The sequence below is a fragment of the Triturus cristatus genome, chromosome 11 (genome assembly GCF_964204655.1).
Source record: "Triturus cristatus chromosome 11, aTriCri1.1, whole genome shotgun sequence".
Classification (NCBI taxonomy): domain Eukaryota; kingdom Metazoa; phylum Chordata; class Amphibia; order Caudata; family Salamandridae; genus Triturus; species Triturus cristatus.
In genome coordinates this window covers 263,120,862-263,141,689 of record NC_140594.1, presented here as the reverse complement: position 1 = coordinate 263,141,689, position 20,828 = coordinate 263,120,862, and the positions used below count along the sequence as shown (strand labels likewise).

Below are 20,828 nucleotides of genomic sequence, written 5' to 3'. Positions count from 1 at the left end.
TGTCCGTCGGCCCCATCGTCATGGAGAAACAGTGTAGTGTTGTGGTGATTGTCGACCTGACCCCACCCCCAGAGCGGTCAAAGGCCGGATCCATTACATCTTTAAAGTCCCCCCCCACCCCCCCTAATATATTTAGTGCGGACGGTGTCTCAATCAGAACATCAATTACCTTCGTCATGGTTGGGGCCTGCAATCTGGGGGGTGCATATACACATATCAGGAGGGTCTCTACCCGACCCCACATACCTAGAACTCCTACGCATCTGCCTAGAGAGTCGTGCCAAATGCAAGTAGTTTGAAAGGGAATATTCTTCTTGATCAGAATTACTACTCCCCGTACCCCAGAGATGAACCCCGAATGCGCCAGAACTCTGTAAGCCCCACTAGTGATAAAACTCCACTGTGTTCCCCTGAGATGCGTTTCCTGGAGCATCACAACCTCAGGGTGGAGTCATTTTATGTGTTGACACTAGTCCACGTTTGATCTTGTCTCCCAGTCTATTAACGTTCCAAGTTAGGACCATCAGGGAGGGACTCCCGGCCATGGCATCACTAGTAACATTACGACGGGCAAGTTAAGACTGGGAGGGTGAATGACCCCTGATTTTCTCCTGTCTCGGTTTTGCAATCCTTGTGCTTGACAAACTAACACAAAACTTCTAACATCAAACTGTATAAAACCCCTCCCACTCCCCCACCCCTCTCCCCCAATCCCCTTCGAACCTCTTGCCCCCCCATCTCTGGAAATGGCCTTTGGTCGGTGCAGATAGGTCGGTCTGTCGATCCCTCCCTCTCCCTCCCATTCACACAAGCCCAGAATCCCCAACTCTTACAGTTTTTGCTGTACTGGTGTTCTGTCCAGCTGTTGTACAGGATCCAGCAATTCTTTGAAGAAGAGGCAGGGACAAAGTGTAGAACAGTCAACAGACAGAAGAAAGGAAATAAAAAAGTGAGGTGGAGAGGAAAGAGAAAAGAGAGGAAAAAGGGGGTGGAAAACGGCACGTGGGTCCTCCCTGCTGGAGTTTAGCTTGCAGCAGCCTGGTCGATGGGCCCATCACTCGTGGGTAAAGTATCCTTGTTCAGTTCTTCGTCTCTCCCACTCTGTTTGAGCGCCAAAATTGCCTTTTCTAGTGGGTGTCTTGAGATTGGGCCAGAAGACCTGTCGGTATCGTCTGAGTGCGATTGCTGGTCGTGGGAGCCGATGCCCTTTCAGACGGAGTAGCATCCTCTTTGCGACCATCTTGACTCCTTGTAAGAGGCGTAGGACGTTTTCTAGCATATGGAGTGCCTTTACGGATTCTCCGGGGTTGCCCCGTAGCTGTGCGGTTCCGTCTCCTCGGAGACCCATCTTCGTTCGTTCTAGCCCCTCTACGTCGGGCGTCTGGAGACGTCTCCCTCCGAGGCTGGAGCGCCGGTCTTTCCTCTACCCATGCCTCCTCCGGAGTCTGGAAGAAGAAAGCTTTCCCCTGGAATAGAACTTTTAATTTTGCCAGGAACAAGAGCATGTATTGAAGCTGGAGGGCTCGCAACTTAGTCTTAACCGAATCAAAGGTGCGGTGCTGTCTTTGCACCTCGCGGCTGTAATCTGGAAATGTCATGATCCTCGAGCTGTCAAAGCGGAATCCCCCATTGCGGCGCATTTCTCTAAGGATCATGTCACTGTCTAGGAAGTTCAAGAGTTTCGCAATAATGGGTCTCGGCGGAGCTCCGGGAGGAGGTTCAGCACTTAAGGCGCGAAGAGCTCGTTCTACGATGAAGCACTGGGAGAACTGCTATAGGGGGATGACATCGGTCAATCATTTAGTCAGGAAGGTTGCAACGTTAGATCCCTCCACGCCCTCTAAAAAACCCAGGAAGCGGAGGTTGTTTCTTCGGGCCCGGTTTTCCGCATCGTCGATCCTCCACAGCATGTCCGCAGTGTTATTGCGGACCTCTTTCATACCCTTCTGGAGGTCCTTGACTAAATCTTCCACGTCTGAGACCCGGGTCTCGGCATCTGTGACCTGCTCTGACACCTTGCGAAGATCCTGGCAAAGCAACGAGACCTCGGAACACACCTCGCCTATCTTCCCCTCCAACACCTCCCTGGAGTTTTGAATGGCCTGAAGGAGCAGGGTCGTGTCCGAGGGAGACTGCATCGCCTCTGCCCCCTCAGGGTGCACCGGAAGCACTTTAGTGTACTTGTCCAACTTGCCATGTTTCGAGGCCTTCAGGTGTTTAGCTTTAGCCATGCTTCCGTCCCGCCTCTATCTCCCCGCATCTGTTGGGAGTTTGTGCGAATGCTTCCCTCTGGCGTTTGTCTGGGGGCTGGCTTTTCCTCAGTGTTCTCTTAGTGTGTAAGCCCAACCGCTGACGTATTGATAGGCTGGCACTGCCTCTCTGGCGACACAGGCTGGGGCAGGAGAAAAGGGGCCTTTCTTTGTTAGTATTTAAGTGTTTTTGTCCTCAGTGGACTTTGCAACTCACATGGACTGACCGCCGTCCTCAGTCCGGCGCATCGTGCCGTCTGGTTCAACGTCACTATAGTCAGGCCGGTCACCCGTGGAACCAATGTAGATTGCCACCCACTGGGGCACACTATAGCGCGACAACCACTCCGTCCAGTGGGACCCTCGGAGTCACCAGCGGCAGGGTAGGATTTCCTCTCTCTCACGCGGCAGTCACTAGAGGTGTAAATCACAGCAGGGGCCTCGATCTTGTCATGTGCACAGCGTCCCCCGAGACTCAGGAGCACACAGTCACCATCAATGTCAATGTCCAGTGGGCGATGAAAGCATCTGCGGGGGGGGGGGAGTGAGGGGTCCTGCTCATGACAACAATGCAGGCTCTAATGTGTTCCTGCAGTTCTGGCACTTAACAGTGGGGGGTCGAGATAGGTACAGGCCACTGGGAAATTCAGGGCAGGTCGCCTGTGCAGGGTTATTATTCCAGTTGCCCCCAAGACTGTCATTCACAGCCGGGCCCAGCCAGGAAGCCCCCACGCAGCCAGGATCCCTGCCAAGGCCAACAACCCCAGGTGCCACGTGTGTCTCAGTACAAGCTCCAGCCCCAGGCAGCAGCCGCCACGCACAAGTGAGCGCAGGAGGGCCATCTGAGCCCGCACGCATCGTCCTCTTCACCCGGTAATCAGCCGGTCGAGTGCGGCCAAGATAGGGCCGGAAGTGCAGGCAGCTCCGTCTCCACCCCTGCTGCGCTTCCAAATAACACTGCGCCACGGGGAGTTCTACTGCCTCCGATAGGGGTCAGGCTCCGTGCTCCGGTATGGCAGCGATGGCTCCACTAGCTCTCTGGACCCGCCCTCTGTAAAGGACGGGTAGACTCCACAAGCGGTCCCACACCACTGAAGAGCACGAGCACTGACCGAGCGGAGGAACCGAGAGGCGCCGGTGACTGTGACCAGGATCAGCACCCTCTGTGGGCCCTGCATTGGAGTCAGGAATCCTCACTGCTCACTACAGCATCGACGGACGCCATCTTCTCCGGGCCACTTGTTCCGGGACTCGGATGCAATAACGTCGCCTCTCACCTATTCCGGAGCAAACAAGTGAGTTTGTCGGTCAGCGGTGTATGGGGTGGCACCCAATCTGTTTTTCAGAGCCGTAATAATAGTCCGGTTATGCTGCAAGATTTAGACAGGATCATGGATTCCGGCAGGAGCTCACACCAGATGCAACTCACTCGGCCATTAGCTTGGCCACGCCCCCTTTTCTCACTTTTTAGGTCTCGCCTAGCGTTGCAGCGCGCATGCGCTGCCAACATAGCGAGATTTATTGGGGTAAAGTATTTTGTGTAGAAGGACTTATGTTACCGTCCATGCTTCCAATTGGGCAATGTTGATATTTATGTAAAACTTTCTGTTGTGATTGGTGTGCAGCGGGTTTTTGTTGCCACCCTATATTTGTTTTTGACACGCCCTTGGGACAGCGAGTCTACGGCGTGTCTTGCTCACGCTGCCTGCACGCGCCAGTCAGCTCTCTGATTCAATGGCAACTACCAAATAAGCACTGTGATTGGTGGATCTTGTCAACCAATCAGAGAGCTTACTGGTGCATGCAGGCAGCGTGAGCAAGATACGCTATAGACTCGCTGTCCCACGGGCGTGTGAAAAGTTAGCCGCGTGTTTACTTTCGCATTGAGCTTTCACTTTAAATAAAGTTTGAAAACTCACATACAAAATGTCTCTCTGAGCCAGCGCATACGCTGGGCTCAGCAAGACCTAAAAAGGAAAGGGCTCCAGGACTAGGTATCCCCTATTTAATTACAACTATCTCCTGTTCCTTTTACTGAAAGTTTTGTTTATGCCGCAGTGCCAATGAACATTCGTTCAAAAGCTTTATACAATACTAGGTATGAGTTTATGTATAGTTTATCTATTGTATTGTAGCGCTTACTACCCGTATCTAAGGCACTGAAGCGCTTGTGTGGTTGGAAAGGAGTATAAACGTTGTTTTTTTTATAACATATTCATATTTAATTTCTTCTGAATTTTACAATGCAATTGCTCTTGCAGTTGCAACAGTTTAACCTATTGGCATTGTGTAAATGACAATGCCTTTTATGTTTTAAAAACCAACACGTGAACAAAAGACATTGCCATTTACAATACCAATAGCTCAAAATTGTGAGAATGCGAGACCTATTACGTTGCAAATGCTTTTCCTGCTTGTTCCTCTCTAACACCTATTTCTCTTCGATATGCAGCAAGACGTAAACCTTCTGCTCCGTGGTTCTCTGAACCTTTGAGGCTTTTGAAGCAGGGTGTTAGAAGACAGGAAAGAAAATGGCGGAAACGCTGGGATCCTAGGGAAAGAGAGGCATATAAACATCTGCTGCGAGACTATAAGGCCAGGGTGATTGAGGAAAAACAGAAGTTTTTCTCCGATCTTACCTCATCCCTTTCGTGTTCTAAGGACCTTTTTAAGATTGTGGACTCCTTGTGTTCTCTTCAAGTGCCTGATCCTGTGGCAGGGTCGCAAGAGCTGTGCAATAAAATCTCGGAGTTCTTCCATAACAAAATCGAGGACATTTACCTCACCCTGGAATCACAGAGGAGTACTTTGGGACTGCATCCTTCTCTGGATTTGGGAAAAATGGAGTTGTGGAATAGGGACCCGTCTAAGACTCTCTCTCATTTTCCTCCGCTGTCCCTTGAGAAGCTTAGGCTTCTGCTGGAAAAGACAAAATCTGCCTCTCCTCTGGATCCCTGTCCCCTGAACGTTTTGAAATCGTGTCAGGATATACTACTACCTCCTTTGTTGGAGGTTATGAATGATGCTATGGCACAGGGAATCTTCCCAGTAGCCTGAAAAAAGGCGATAGTGAGGCCCCTGCTTAAGAAGCCCACCTTGGACCCAGAAATATTGAAAACTTTTCGCCCCATATCTTTGCTGCCCGCTCCAGCTAAAATGCTTGAATCCCACCTGAATTTTCATCTATCGACTTTTCTGGACTCCTCTGGTTATCTGGATAATTCCCAGCATGGTTTCAGAAAATTCCATAGTACGGAGTCTGCTCTTAATATGGTGGTGAATAACATCCGATTGAAGGTGGATCAAGGCCAGACCACACTTTTGGTCCTTTTGGACCTTACGGCAGCCTTCGATACCCTGTCCCCCTCAACGTTAACATCTCGTTTGAGGGAGTTAGGTGTATCGGGCCCGGCTCTAAGACTGTCCTCTTTTTTAGAGCTAAGAGAGCAGAGGGTTAAGCTTGGAGAGTTTCTCTCCCCTGCTAAATCCTTGCAATGTGGGGTTCCACAGGGGTCGGCCTTGAGACCGACCCTGTTTAACATCTATGTGGCCCCACTGGCTAGGTTGGTGAAATCTCAGGGGATGGAGGTGGTGTCATACGCCGATGATACCCAAATTATGGTGTCCTTAGCTCATTAGGCCTGCACCTCCGCGCTCAGCTTCAGAAACTGCATGCAAGCAGTTGCAGATTGGATGATTCTGAACTCCCTGAAGCTGAACGGCGATAAAACAGAGGTGTTGATTTTTGGTAAAAACCAGGATGTCTGGTCCAATGAGTGGTGGCCCCCTTCTTTGGGAATCTGCCCTATGCCTGTTGGCTCGGCTAGAAATCTCGGCGTTATATTTGACAGCTCACTGAATATGACTCTGCAGGTTAATAGAACGGTGGCCACATGCTGGGGGGTCCTCAAGATCCTGAGGAGAATTGTTCACTATCTCTCTCCTCAGGCTCGCAAACAGACGGTGGTTGCTTTGGTGGGTTCAAGATTGGACTATTGTAACGCCTTGTATGCTGACATCAACAAGGGTCTCATCTCTCGCCTCCAGGTAGTACAGAATGCTGCAGCAAGATTTGTTATTGCTGCACCCATTCAGTCCTCCGCTATTTTGGCCAGAAAAAGCTTGCATTGGCTTCCAATCCAGCAGAGGATTTCTTTTAAACTCCTATGTTTGGTGTTTGGAGCCCTTTCCTCTGGATCCTCTAACGCTTTGGGTTCTTTACTAACTCCCTATACGCCCAGTAGGAGCCTGCGTTCTTCGGAGAAGAATCTACTGGTTGTTCCTCGGGTGAAGAAAGTTAGATGGGGTGGAAGAGCTTTTTCTAATCTGGCACCCCGCCTATGGAACTCTCTTCCAGCAGAAATTAAGGTCCAACCGTCATTTGTCCAGTTTAAAAAAGCGCTAAAAACATGGTGTTTTATTAAGGCCTATCAGTAAGCAAACTTATTTAATCTATTTTAGCTTTTGGTTAGGCGCCTTGACGCCCTGTGGGCTGAGTTGCGCTTTATAAATCTGATATCATTCATTCATTCATTCACACCTCTCAGTGATTATTAGACCCCTGGGATTTTCCAGATTTGTTTTCCTCCTTTCCGCTCCCACCTTTCCTCATCTTACTGTTCTGTGCCCTCCTCTACCTATGCTCTTTGCTTTTTCCGAGTTTATACTGCTCGGATTCTTCCTTTGGAATTCATTATGAATATCTTTCCAGAGTTCAGTCATTATCTTAGTATTTAGCAGCTTGTTTAGAGTAAGAGAGAGCTACCTCAGCTGTTTCGTTACGCAATGCCCAGACACCATTTTGGTTATTCTGTGCCATGTAAGAATATAAAATTAATAAGCACTATCCTTGATTTGCAATGATTGATCATGAATGCATACTTAGAACAATACTAATCAAGCTCAGAGCGAGTATGTCAAAGGCTTCCCTTAGTGCAATCCAACAGCACATTGTCATCTGCATACTGGATGATATTTATGGGAACTGCACATAGTTTTGTGAAATGTGTTTTTTGTAACGTAAGGATTTTACCAGTATCTGCAACATCGAGACCAAACAACTGGGGATGACAAACGCACCTCTCTTATACCTCTGTTGGTAGAATTATTTTTCTCGAAAACCTAGATTCATCCCCAGTGTCATTTGAACCCTTATAGCACTATATAGGTCTTGAATAGCTTCTAATAAATGTGTTGGAATGCCACAAGCTGTTAATTGTGTCCATAGTTGATTCCTAATAATACTGTTGAATGCTTTGCTACAATTCATAAAACATGCAGTGGGGGACCCCACACAGAGTGATCGATCCGCAGTGGAGTTGCTGGTCCTCCTGGTTTTATCAGCTTATGTGTTGCATGTGTACTGGGGCTCTATCTGGTTGAGTTTGTGTAATCCTCTGTGCTAATGAACTTAATGTGGCACAAGTAATTAATGAAGTATTGCTGAGCTTGCGGCTTTTCACCCGATTTGGCTCCTCGTCTGGCTTCCAGGTAGAGGCACTGCTCACACGTGGCATGCTTTGCTGATCGAGTTCTGTTTGTTCTTGCATTCAAAAGGTCAGTTGATTTCTTAGGGTCTTAGTTCCAACAGTCCAGGTTATATTGCTGGTGGCCAGCATCAACGGTGCAAGAGCACAACTTAAGTGGATGAAGCACAATGCATAGACTGATACAATCAGAAAAGACCCACAACCCCATAACAAGGAATTTCGAAGGGCTAGTAGGGGCCCTTATGGACGACTTTGTTTAATGAACGGGTGCCAGAATTACAAAAGGTCCTCATGACTGGGTGTATTGAAACTACCACCCAAACACTAGATAACTCCCAACAAAGAACAGTAAATACCCACTTAACAAGCTATACAATTATTACCAGGATCAATATTTCATGTACTAATCGTAAGTACTAGAAAAGCCTAATTGTTTTCCCTCCCTGACGCTTCATGTGTGTAATTCACGTTTCTACTTTGTCTCGGTGAGACATTTAATGCAAGCCTCTTTTATTGTTAATTGCAATACATTTATAGGTTTCGCCTTCACAGCGAAGAGAAGGGGCTTCTCTTATCAGTTCCCAATGCCAAAGTACTCATCCAATCGGCATTAGTGGGTGAAACATTTTTTTGTACATTAAGGCTGCACAGCATTTACTGGTTTACAGATACTTAACTTCCCCTGGCTGCACTCATTTATGATACTTTTCTTCTTCTGATGGTGTGCACACTGTTTAAGCCCCATTCGCTGTCGAAACTTCAGGGCCTGTTAAACTATAAGATAGGATCTCTTCCCAGGGAAAAGGCAGACAATTTCAAACAGTATGTGGGAATGCTTGCTTTTTATTACTTTGTAGAACGTTTGTGGTATTTCCTATTCCATTTTCAGTACCTTTCTTTGCACTACGTAGGCATTATTGGATCAATTTTACTACTATAGAGGCAGTCACAATTGCAGTTAAGAGGCTTGATTGAAATGGTACAGTAGGTGCAGTGGCATCGGGGCCAAAACTTCACCAAACACCAAATATTGCTATATTTTACTACTAAACAGGTAGTCATAAGTGCAGTTATCTAGCAGACACTTAAGGCCATGATTTCAATAGTGCAGCAAGTACAGTGTCACAGGGACCAACATCTCTAAGCACTCAATTAAACACTGATAATTGTTATATTTTAGAACTAAACAGGCAGTCACAAGTGTAGTTATCTTTTGGGCACTAGGGTCATGATTTGAATGGTGCAGCCGGTGCAGTGGCACTTGGCCCAAACATTGTCAGAACTCCTCTGAACACCTAATATTGCTATATTATTCTACTAAACAGGCAGCTACAGTTGCAGTTACCTTGCTGTAAAAAGGAGCATAATTTGAATAGTGCAGCAGGTGCTGTGGCACCGGGGCCAAAAGCTCCATGGACCCCACTAAATACAGATTATTGCTAAAGTTTGCTACTAAACAAGACAGTTACAAGTGCAGTGATTTAGCAGACACTAGGGTTATAATTTCAATTGTATTGTATTGTAATTGCATCTATATAGCATTTACTACCCCTGACGAGGCGTCGAAGCGCTTTTTCGGCAGTAGCACGCTACTCCGGAACCCATAAAGGATTAGTAGTGAATTAGTATAGTGAAAATATGAAAGTAATTTGAGTGCTGAATGTTAGTCAGATATTTGGATTGAGAAGGATAGTGGAGGGATAGAAGAAGGAAAAAGGATTGCATTTATATAGCACCCTAATGGGGTGTTGAAGTACTTTTTCGGCAAGTAGCACACTAATTCGGGACCCATAAAGGATTAGTGGTGAATTAATATAGCTAAATATAAAATTAATTTGAGTGGTGGACATTATAGTCTGTTATTTGGATTGAGAATGATAGTGGATAGATAGAAGAACCTCTTTTTTTTTTTTTTTTGCTTTTGAGCCCATAGCAGTAGGAGGAGGCTTGGGATGAGTAAATGGGAGGTGGAGGGGAAGAGTTGGAGGAAAGGGTTTAGAAAGGCTTGTTTGGGTAAATCGGAATAGTAAAAGAGGTATGAGATGATGCAGGGAGGGGTAGAGGAGGAAAGAGTCTAGAAAGGATTATTTTGGGGATCATTCTAGTGTTATGGGGTTTGGGAGGAATGAGAGATTGGAGGTAGAGGATATATTGATAGAGGTATAGGGTGAGAAATAGGGGAGTGCACTGGAAAGAGTAGTAGAAAGATTTGAGATGTGTCCGAGAGTTGAGGTAGAGGATATATTGAGAGCGGTAAAGGGTGAGAAATAGGGTAGTGCTCTGGATATGCTGAATTGGAAGAAAAGTAATAATGATATAGATCCATAAGTACCTGGAAGTTTTATATAAATTCATAAAGGATAGTAGTATATGTAGATTAAAGATGCATTAAATAAACTCCAGCTTTCAAGTGTTGTTGTAATTAATTTTATTTAGTTCTTTTTTGTAATTCAGTAGTGAAGCAATTCTAGATAAATAGTTATGATAAAATATTTGCTTATTTATGCAGTCACTTATATACATGTTAAAAACATAGAATAATGTAACTATTAGTAATGTGTACATTTGTTAAGCAGAACTAGTGGATATCTATATTTTTAAAAAACATAATTATTCTACATGTTTATACGAAGCAATACTCATATAGAGGTACTTATCTGTAGTACAAATAAATGCTTATATACAAAGGGATATGCTGTATATTTCTGTTTGCATATGGTGGTTATGTGGTGGCGAGCAAATTCTTGAGTAGTTTTCTGAAGATAAGGTGGTCGTCCGTGGATCTTATGTTGGGGGGGGGGGTAAAAAGTTTCATAGTTTGGCTGCTTAAACAGAGAAGGGTGTGCCAGCCGTGTTTTTTTTTCTGGTACGTTGGGATTTTGAGGCAAGGTGCCGCTCTAGAGCTGAGGTTCCTTTGTTGAATGTGTTTGGTGATTTTATTCCCGATGAAGAGTGGTCCTGTTCCATGTATCGCTTTGTGGGTGATACAAAGCAACTTGACCATGGATTTTCTGGCAACTGGTAACCAATACAGGGGAGATGTGGTCTTGCGGTATTATATGTCAGCCGTGTTCAGAGTCCGTTGTAGTCTTTTTATGGTCGATAATGGCGATCCATGGAAAAGGCTATTGACGTAATCAAGTTTGCACAGAACAAGGGAGATGGTGGCCTGGACCTTTTGTGGAAATCCCAAATAGGGGAAGATTCGTCACAGAGTTTTTATAGTAACAAAGCTTGATTTTGCTAGTTTGTCCACTTGTGCATTCATTGATAGCTTGGAGTCCATGGTCATTCTGAGGTTTCTTACTTCCTTCGATACTTTAGGCGGTGTTTCCAGATAATCAAGCCATGCGGCAAGCAGGTCATACTGTTTCCAATCGCCACAGTGAGTATTTCCATTTTGGAAGCATTCAGTTTGAGATGGCTACACATCATTCATTGATCCACGACTCTGAGACAACTGAAAATTGGCGAGTTTCCAATGTCTTTGGGGCATTCCAGTTGAGGGAGTATTCGCAAGTCAGCTGCTTAGTTATAGCACATGAGATGAAATTGATCAGTGCCGGTAATGACTTCATGTAGATGTTGAAAAACATAGATAAGATGGTAGAGCCTTGAGGGACCCCTGTTTTTGTAAAGTACGGTTTGGACTAGAAAGGGGGGTATGGATGACATTAGTTCTGTTGCAAATATAGGATGTGATCCAGTCTAGAGCAGTCCCCTCTATACCGGCTTCGTAGAGTATTTGTATTAGAGTGTCATGGTCAACTGTGTCAAAGGCAGCCGAGAGGTCCAAGAGAAGTAGCTCAGTAACCATGTTGCGGTCAGCTGTGTTCTTCAAGTCATCCCAGATGGCAATGAGGGCAGATTCTGTGCTTCTTCCGGGACGGAATCCCGTTTGGAAGTCTGAAAGTATGGCATTATCTTGAATTGTGACATCTTGGAGAATGCTGTTCTTTCTATCAGTTTGCCAAGGAAAGGTCCATTTGTCTTTGGTCTGTAGTTGTCAGGGTTCTGCGGGTCCACGTTTGTTTTCTTCAGTAATTAAAATATATCGAAATATTACGGTAGTTGAGTGGTTGATGATTCTTCTTACTAGAGTGGCAGAAGACAAAACGGGCAGTTACAAGTGCAGTTCCCTTGCAGACACTATGGGGCTCATTACGATGGCGGGTGGACATGAGTTTGTCCGCCATCGTTGCAGTGGTTGGGACTGCCCACCAGTAATGCGGCGGTCCCACCACACAGATTACGATGCGCCCACCAGTATGGCAGGTGCATCCCGGGCCTTTATCATTGTGGACAGTGCTGCTGGGTGCATCACCGTTCGCAATGTTAAAATGGCATGCACTGCATTTCCCTGCACTGCGTGGCAGGCACCACGTGGTGCTTGCCAAGCAGTGCGGGGAAATACAGGTGGGTACCCCCCCAGTGCAGCAACACCTCCCCCAGAACAAGGTAGGCCCGCAACGGGCCCCCAAACTCCATCCCTGCCAGCCTTTCCATGGCGGCATTGCCGCCATGGAAAGGCCTTTTCTCCACAACATCCTAATTTGGTGGACGTTGCCTGCTAGGCACCACCACCATTTTAGGCACCCTGCACCATCCGCAAGGCAATCGGTGCGATTGCCTTTGGCGGTGTAGTGGCAAATGGACTTTGCGTCCGCCGCGGTAACCACAGCCATCCTAATTGGGCGGTAGGTAAATCGAATAGTGATGGCGGAAGGACCGCCACCGCAAGGCCGGGGGTGACGGGCCTTCCGCCATCCTAATCAGCCCTTATATTCATGATTTCAATAGTGGAGCAGTTACAGTGACACAGGGGTGCAAAGCCAAAGGATCACCTCTAAACACCAAATATTGCAATAATTAACTACTAAACGGGCAGTCACAAGTGCACTTATTTTACAGGCAATAGGGTCATGATTTGAATGGTGCAGTGGCACCTGGGCAAAACGTTGTCATAACTTCTCTAAACACCAATATTGCTATGTTTTACTACTAAACATGCAGTCACAAATGCAGTTACCTTGCAGGCACTAGGGGCATGATATGAATTGTGCAGCAGGTGCAGTGGCACCGAGCCCAAAAGTTATCAGAACTCCTCCTAACACAAAATATTGCTATTACATCAATTATTTCTATTATTCCCCTCTTTCATTTAATTTTCAAGCTTTTGCTATTGCTTACTCACACTATACCACTAGTAACAGCCCAATATATTGTCTTTTTGTACATAAACAAGTCCTAACACTTCAACAGACTTTCTTTAACTTATATTGTACAACTACTCAGCAAAGCTACAACTTACAACAAAAGAACTGCTTATTATTAATCATATTGGGGAAATCTAATGCATTTGCTTATGCTCGTTGACTTTACCACTACCTACATTGTTAGGCCATGCCCTCTACTACTATACTTACATCCCCATAGCATCTTGATTATGGCATTCCTCCTTGCACAATAGCTCCACACTGGCCAATAAATTACATCTGCCATTTTTAACACATCACTATTCTCTCACCGTCGATCTCACTGCTTGTGATTTTTTTCCAACATAGAAAATAACATGAGAAATAAATTAGATCAACACGTATTTGTCGGGTATATTAGAATGAGCCAATTTTGAGTCAAGAAGAACATCTGGGAGTACTTTAGAAGTTGCGGTTTCTGGAAGTGGGGCTCTACTCATCATACCTTTCAACATTGTCTACACAATTTCTTCCACTTTTGGAATTTGTTTTCGAAGCATTCTTGCTTACTCCCGTTATTTTGCAATTGAAGACTTTTACGCACAGCAGTTCTGAAAAGACCAAGAGTACTTCGGCCTGTATTAAAGGCTGTTTAGTTGTTTGTTGTTTACACCAGTATCATTACATCTGTTGGTCAATCTGTTACAAATACTTTAGAAATGTGAGGGTTTTATGGTCCGAAGTAGTAAAAAGTTACTGTTGGGCCTAGCATTTCTTGGCGTGATTACCCCTGACGTTTTGCTTCTACCTCCTCTATTTTTGGTACTGTGATTGATATGGTGTTGCCAACTTATATGCTCTGGACACTTTGCCACTGCTAAACAGTGTCAAAGTGCAAGTGTTCCCTGTGTAAAGTGTAATGGTGATTGGTTGTCCATTATTGGTATGTTTGCTTTACTAGTAAAGTCCCTAGTGAAGTGCACTATGTGTGCCAGGGATAGTAATGCAAATGCTACTGGTGGGCCTGCAGCACTTATTGTGCCACCCACTCAAGTAGCCTTGGAACTCAGGCCTGCCATTGCAGGGCCTGAACACAGTTTCCTAAACTGCCATGTTGTTCTGGTAAGTGCCCACATTTACCAGACCCTGCCCTTCCCTTTCCATACACATCAGGCACCCCTATGGTAGGTCTAGGGTACCCCCTGGACAGGGTGCAGTGCATGTGAAATGTGGGACATGTACCATGGTGTGTACCTTGTCCCTGGCAGTAAAATAATCTTCATTTTGTTTTCACTGCTAAGAGGCCATCTTGCCCATTAGAATAGAATGTGGAGGCTGTGTTATATGTTTTCCAGCCCATCTCCCAAAAGTTTAAGATGGAAAGGTGAAGTTTAGTATGCCTGAACTCACCCTGCAATGACACATCTTTTTATGAATATGGTTTTTGCATTGTGTGTTTGTAAGCCACTCTTTCAGAAATGGCTGGGTTTTTGTGCTTTAAACATTTCTGTGTGTCTCTGCCTTGTTGTGGATTGACTGGCTGGATTTGAAAGCAATAGGATCTGGGGAATGTCTTGACCCCATGGAGGAGGTTAGATAGCATGGGCTGACCTGCATCTAGTGTGTAGGAGGAGGAATAGGCCTGGAGGTGAAGAGGCCTGGGCTGGTGCTATTAAACAATTGTCCCATCTCCTGCTGAGTGATTCAGAATCCAGACCCCCACTAATGAAAGGGAGGTGTCACTGGTAGGGAGGCACCCAGAACTGGTTTGAGCAGGGGTCAGTGCCCCCTGTAACACAAAGACTTCAAAGCCTTTGAGGGGTATAACTATGCGAGCTGTAGCCCCTGAATTTTGGAAAATGGCTTCATCAAATGTGAAAAAGACTGGAGCTACTTTGTGGATCAAGAGGATCCTTTGCCAAGGAAGAAACAACTGAAGAGACTGCTGGATAGGACTGCTCTTGCTGTGTGATCTGGGACTGGCCTGCAGTTTGCTGTTTCACTCAAGGAAAAGCTGTAGGGACGTTGCTGTGTCGCCCTGCTTGAAGGACTTTCCTGAAGTAACTATCCCCAAGGGCCCGAGGTGAGCTGGCTCCCTGTTTGGAAATACAGGAACGCAAAAGTTTCCAGTGAAGACTCTCAGATACGCCATGGGTGCGTGTGCTCTGTCTAGCCTGAGACCTTCGCAAGTTGTGCCCTGTGATCTTGGGCCCCTGGAGTTCCAAACGAGACTCAGAGACGCGGTGTGTGTGTGCGCTCTGTCTAGCCTGAGTCCTTCGAGAGGATCGTCCTGTGAACGTGTGTACCGAGGAACCAAGTAAGTCTCAGCGATGCTGTGTGCGTGTGCTTGAGGGCAGCCTGAGACTATTGTGTGGATTGGCCTGTGATCGTGCACACCAGAAGAACAAGTGTACCTCAGCGACACTGTGTGCGTGTGCTGTTCGCAGCCAGAGACCCTCACTGGAGGTGCCTCGTGATCCGGGGCACCGGGAGATAGTGTGTCTCAAGCGAAGCTGTGTGCTTGTACCTTCTACTGCCTGAGACCTGCGCAAAAGGTGCCCTTTGATCGGGGCCACCGGAGGATAAAGTTTGTCTCAGCGACACGGAGTGCGTGTGCATTCTACTATCTGAGATCTGCGCGAGTAGTGCCCTGTGACCGTGGGCACAAAAGATCAAGTGTGTCTCAGCCACGCTGCGTGCGTGTGTTATGCGTAGCCTGAGACCCTCAAAAGCAGTTGTCTGGTTATCGCACACCCGGAGATCCTGTGACTCTTATTGAATCTGAGTGCAGGTGTAGTGTGCAGCCTAGGATCTTCCCATTGCCCAGAAAGTCAGTAATTGCATCGGAGGCCCAAGTCGCTGGACGAGGAGAGGAGAGTGGGTTCGCGCCCCCCCCCCCCCAGGTAACGTGTATCGACTCCTGGGGCGGGGCGTGGGCTCCGAGGGAGACGCTCTCAGCCTCTCTCAGCCTCTCTCTCTGTTCTACAGCGCCAGCCTCTGTTTCGGCTCGGATTGAGGCCCATGTGCCAAGGGAGTGACAGCACCAGGGCCTAAGTGCGAAGCTGCATTTATTGTGTTCTATCTTACCCGTGTGGGGGGGGGCAACTGTGGCCGGAGACTGCTAGAGGCACCATGAACGGTGCTGGAGTAACTTGCGTATTGCATTACTTCTGCGTAGCGGAGTATCTGATGATTGTATAACGCATTGCTTTAATTCTGCACAACGGACTGCCTGTTTTGTCATATTGCCCATTGCATTAGTTTGCCTAACGAACTGCCTGATAGGTGTGTTACGCATTGCACTAGGTTCGCATAACAAACTGCCTGATAGACGTGTTATGCCTGGTCTGAATCCTGCATCAAGATCTGCCGGATTGTCGTATTACACATTGCATTGGTGTTGCATACTGAACTGCCGGATATATGTGTTCCGCAATGCATTAGTTTCACACAACGAACTGCCTCATAACTGTATTACACGTTGCATTGCTTTTTCCTAACAGAGTACCTGAAGGGTACGCAGTGCATTACGGGGGCATAACAGTTTACCACGTTGTTGCTTTACGCATTGCATTACAGTGACAGTACAAATCGCCAGATAACCGTATTACGATCTGCATTATTCTTATGTTGTGAAGTACCTGACTGTTGCATATTGAACTGCATATTACGACATTAGGATTACGTAGGATTGTTTAGTTTAGCTCAATAATAATAGGCCATGGTGAACATTACCCAGACGCATATGTTGGTTTAGTATTGTGTGGTCGCATTGTATATCGTTTTATAAACATATACTCGTTTTCTATGAAACTCGTGTGGAGTCTATTTGTGGTGTCATCCTTGGATTGCTGTGAGCGTAATTGCAAATACTTTACACAGTAAGCCTTGAAGATAAGCCTGGCTGCTCGTGCCAAGCTATCAAGGGGGTGGAGCGGGGGCTATCTCTGGAGGTGACCTGTCTTTTCCCTAACGTTGGGACTCACAGATCCCTGCTTGGCCTGCGGTACCTACCTCTGCCAACCAGGGATCTTGGCGATTCTAACAGTTACTAACCAATTAAAGCATTCCTTAATATGCTTGCGATTTAATTTACATTCCCTGCATGTTCAACATCGGGAATCTGTGTATAAGGACTGTAATAAAAAGCGCACACCGTGACCCTACCAGTCAATACCTTTTATCAAATGCCCCCTTAAAGTTTCCCTTTTCTGTCCCCCTGACCTACTTTTCAGCAGCTGCTGCGCCCACACATTTCAAGCAGTCCTACAGTATTTGATCATCATTTTGAGAAACATATGTACATGATAACACTTCGGTTGGGTTATAATCTAGCTTTTTAAAGAGTATACTTACTAAATTTCCAATGTTATAACCTCTCAAATATCAGTTATTCAATCCACTGTTTTTTGTTCTTAACAGAAAGAGCTAGCAAACCAAGAAGGCTGTCCTCAAATGTGTGCATACAAACTGGTAACAATCAAGTTCCGGTGGTGGGGGTTACAGAACAAAATTGAACATTTTATCCAGAAGGTAGGTTAAATACACGTTTTACACTTTGAGTTATTTGTCATTTGAGATTGCGTACTTTATTATCCAGTATAATCTTTGATATTGGAGTTGATGGTCGTAGGTGGAAAATATCCGTTTTCACAGTCAAATAATTTAAGTAGTCATTATAAGATCAACAATAGTTTTCCTTCTTGGAAAAAGTCAGTAGCGTTGAATATAATTAGGCCAGAGAGCTCCCAGACCAGTATAATCTGATCCCTCAAGCTGGATGAAGTGTGAAATGATCCCACATCTGCATTCACTTCCTTTATGAGCCTGACTTGCTGTGTAGCCTACTTGCCCAGAAAGGCAGATACTATGTGAAATGAGGCTGACGGAAATCATATATTACAAATGGGATCTCACAACTATCAGACTTAAATATAGTTGTCTTTTCATAAAACATCAGATATGCTTCCTCTTATTAGGTAAAGAGAAACATATTGCACTCATACTCATTTGACCTGTACAACATTCACCAAATTTGAGCAGAGACAGATTTAAGGTAAAAATCCAACACTCAAAATGTTTCCTCTGTATTCTTCTTAACATACAATCAGACCATTTTTCATACATGTATTTTTCTTTCCATCAAGAGAAACCCATTGCTGAGTACAGGTTCTGAAATCAATTTTATAAGAGACGTTTTGGTGAAGATGTGTCTTGTGTATAATGTTCAGAAGCAGTGATTTATTCTTTTTAAATCTTTGTGTAATATAAATTCATACCGGTCCAAATTTTAAATACTTGTTGCCAATAATGATGGTGTTCGCAATTCCTGAAGGTGCTTGCTTGAGGATTATACTTTTGCGGCATTCCATTTATGCTCCCTTTGTTGTGCAGATTTTAGATATAATTTGCCTTCAGCCAGCTACCAGCTCGCTCATCTTGATTAATCCAGACTTTTCCCCAGGAAAGAGGAAAAATGTAGCGGCTCTCGGTTGCAGCTTCGCTCGCCCCTCCACCATGGTCGAGATTCAGCAGAGTTACGCATAGATTCCATTGCCTTTCTCCTCTATATCCCCCCACTTTCCCCTCACCCAAGCAAGGACAATAAAGAAGGGGAATGAAACTGGTTTGTCCTGCGTCCTTGATTGCCACTATGTTTTACTGCACCTCAAGTTACTCCTTTATTATATTTAGGAGCCGAGACTACTGTGGGTGCCTGTCAGACAGCAGCATGGTAATTGCCCAGAAACTATGGTAGTCACCGTCATGGGATCACTCTGACTATTCCCCATCCTATCCTTCCTCTCAGAAGGAAAGCCACTTGTTGTCTCAGCCCGCAGAGATATCTAGGGGGCTCTACAGACTCATATGCCTAATGCCTGAAGGGCAGCAAAATAGGAATGGACACTCCTCTCTGTCTGTGGTTGTGCTATCCTCCCAGGAGACCCATCCTTCTGATTCAGCAAAGGAAGCTCCCACTTCCCAGGCAACTACGGCAGTTGACTGTGGCGGAGATAGAACAGGTTTTAGAGTGTGAGGCCGCAAATGCGCCCCAAGCCAGATTCCTGGTAATTCGCTGCTGTTGCCCCAACCACAGTCTTGGGACCCGGGCAAACCCCAGTTTCGGAGTTCTTGGAAGCAAAATGGGGGAGATTGTTTACATTGTGTTTTTGATGTTGAAGGAGGCTGCTGCGACCCAGGAGGCTATGAAGTCTGTAGTCTCATAGCAGGGCCCTCAGCAGGTACTACCTTGGATGAGAATGGTACTGATATTTTATGGGATTGGGGCGCTAGTTGTGTAGATGCTTGAGAATCTAATCCTGTGGCTTATCCAGGTTCTACAGCTACCTTGCCGGTATCGTCGCTGATCTTTCTTTCTTCTGGGCCTATTCCACTGGGCCATATTGAGACGCAGGTAGAGAGTCAATTAACCCTCCAAGGGCACCAACCTTATGTCAAACAGCTATTCTAAGTAGTGTTAATACTCATGCTGACCTGAATGTTCCTGGTGCTGCCTCATCATTGTCCTTGGTGACGACAAAAGAAGTTCTTCTATCCAGTCCCTGTTGGAAAGTGGGAGCAAGTGCAAGATGGATAACAGGGCCTTGGACATTAGGGCAATGATGTTCGAGCCTTAGAAGAATGCTGTACTGACAGGGCATACGGAGAGCAGCCAGTCTGAAAATGATTCTCTTATAAGTGGGCCTACCTCTGCTGATACTCACACAGAACTTAGAGATTCTGCTGCTTCAAATACAGCTGTGGCCCTTTCTTTCACTACTACTCTTCTGTCAATACTGGCAGAATCAGTTCAAGGACACCCATGAATAGAAAAGTGTGCCATAAAATAGGGTTAAAACCTCAGAAAGCCAGGCACTGAGGTGAGGGGCACATTGATTGGAGCCTGAGAGGTGTACGGGCAGTGGAGCAGGGGAGCTTTCCTTGCCCAAAAGCTGTTACTGTAGACCCAAGAAATCTGGGGAGTCACTGTCACGAGGCTGGTTTAGACCTGGGGAGAACACTTCCATTTTACATGCACATGTTTCTTAAGTTGCCTTCTTGCAGGATATGATGTTTATAAACCACATTTGCTTACATTTCAGCTTCATAGGTACACAATACATTTAACATCTAGTACAAGGGATAAAGTTAATTGCGCAAATGTTGTTTGTTGATCGTCCAGTAGGCGACATAGCTACCATAGGAGGATAAACAACAGCAGCCTGGCTGAGGTCTCGGCACAGCAGCACGAATCTGTTTATGGTATATACATTAGCACTTCTGTGTTCCTGTCAGAGGAGCACTCTGTTGTCACTGTGTGGTCGCTGCTTGTTGAAATTCCAGCCCAGCTGTTCTGTTTTTCTCTGCGAGGAGGGATGACCAACTTGTGACCAAGATGGGTCCCTGAAGATAGTTACCCTGAGGTAATGGGGAGTCAGATTATCCAGTAGAAGATTTTGGCAGATCACCTACTAGGTTAGGGAGCGCATTGTAGGAGTACAATATACACAGTACTTATATGCCAGCATATATACACTGCTTTAGCACAATTGTTTTTTCCTTTTCACTGTTCTTGTGATGATAACTCTCATTTGCGTCTGTCTATTAATTGTTGCAGCACATATATTTTATAGTAGAATCGTAATGACTCAATAAATATTGAACCGCCTAGTTGTACACTGCCTGTAGATCACTTTGGGTATGTACGAGTGATTGAGTAAAAGGGTTCTATTTCTTTTACCACGATTTCTTGGGGAGTCAGGGTTGTCATGTTCTGAGGTTGCACAATCCATTTTGTGCCCTCCTATGTTCAGGGGACCTTTCACTTGGGGGACATGTGGGGTCGGTAGTCTCCTCCTGTGTTTTTCAGTTGAGGAAACTCAAAAAATTGCCCA

At 45.8% G+C, this 20,828-nt stretch overlaps 2 protein-coding genes across 2 annotated transcripts in view; one reads left to right on the top strand and one right to left on the bottom strand.

Moving 5' to 3' along the window:
- LOC146783979 (uncharacterized) overlaps positions 1-20,828 on the bottom strand; it is a 778,724-nt gene that overhangs the window by 227,146 nt on the left and 530,750 nt on the right. The gene's annotated exons all lie outside the window — the stretch shown is intronic.
- The window catches only part of PITPNB (phosphatidylinositol transfer protein beta), a 624,814-nt gene that overhangs the window by 439,822 nt on the left and 164,164 nt on the right, over positions 1-20,828 (top strand). Inside the window, exon 9 of the mRNA XM_085636212.1 lies at positions 17,356-17,466. Within this exon, the coding sequence (XP_085492338.1) occupies positions 17,356-17,466 (111 nt within the window). The remainder of the gene's footprint in view (positions 1-17,355; positions 17,467-20,828) is intronic.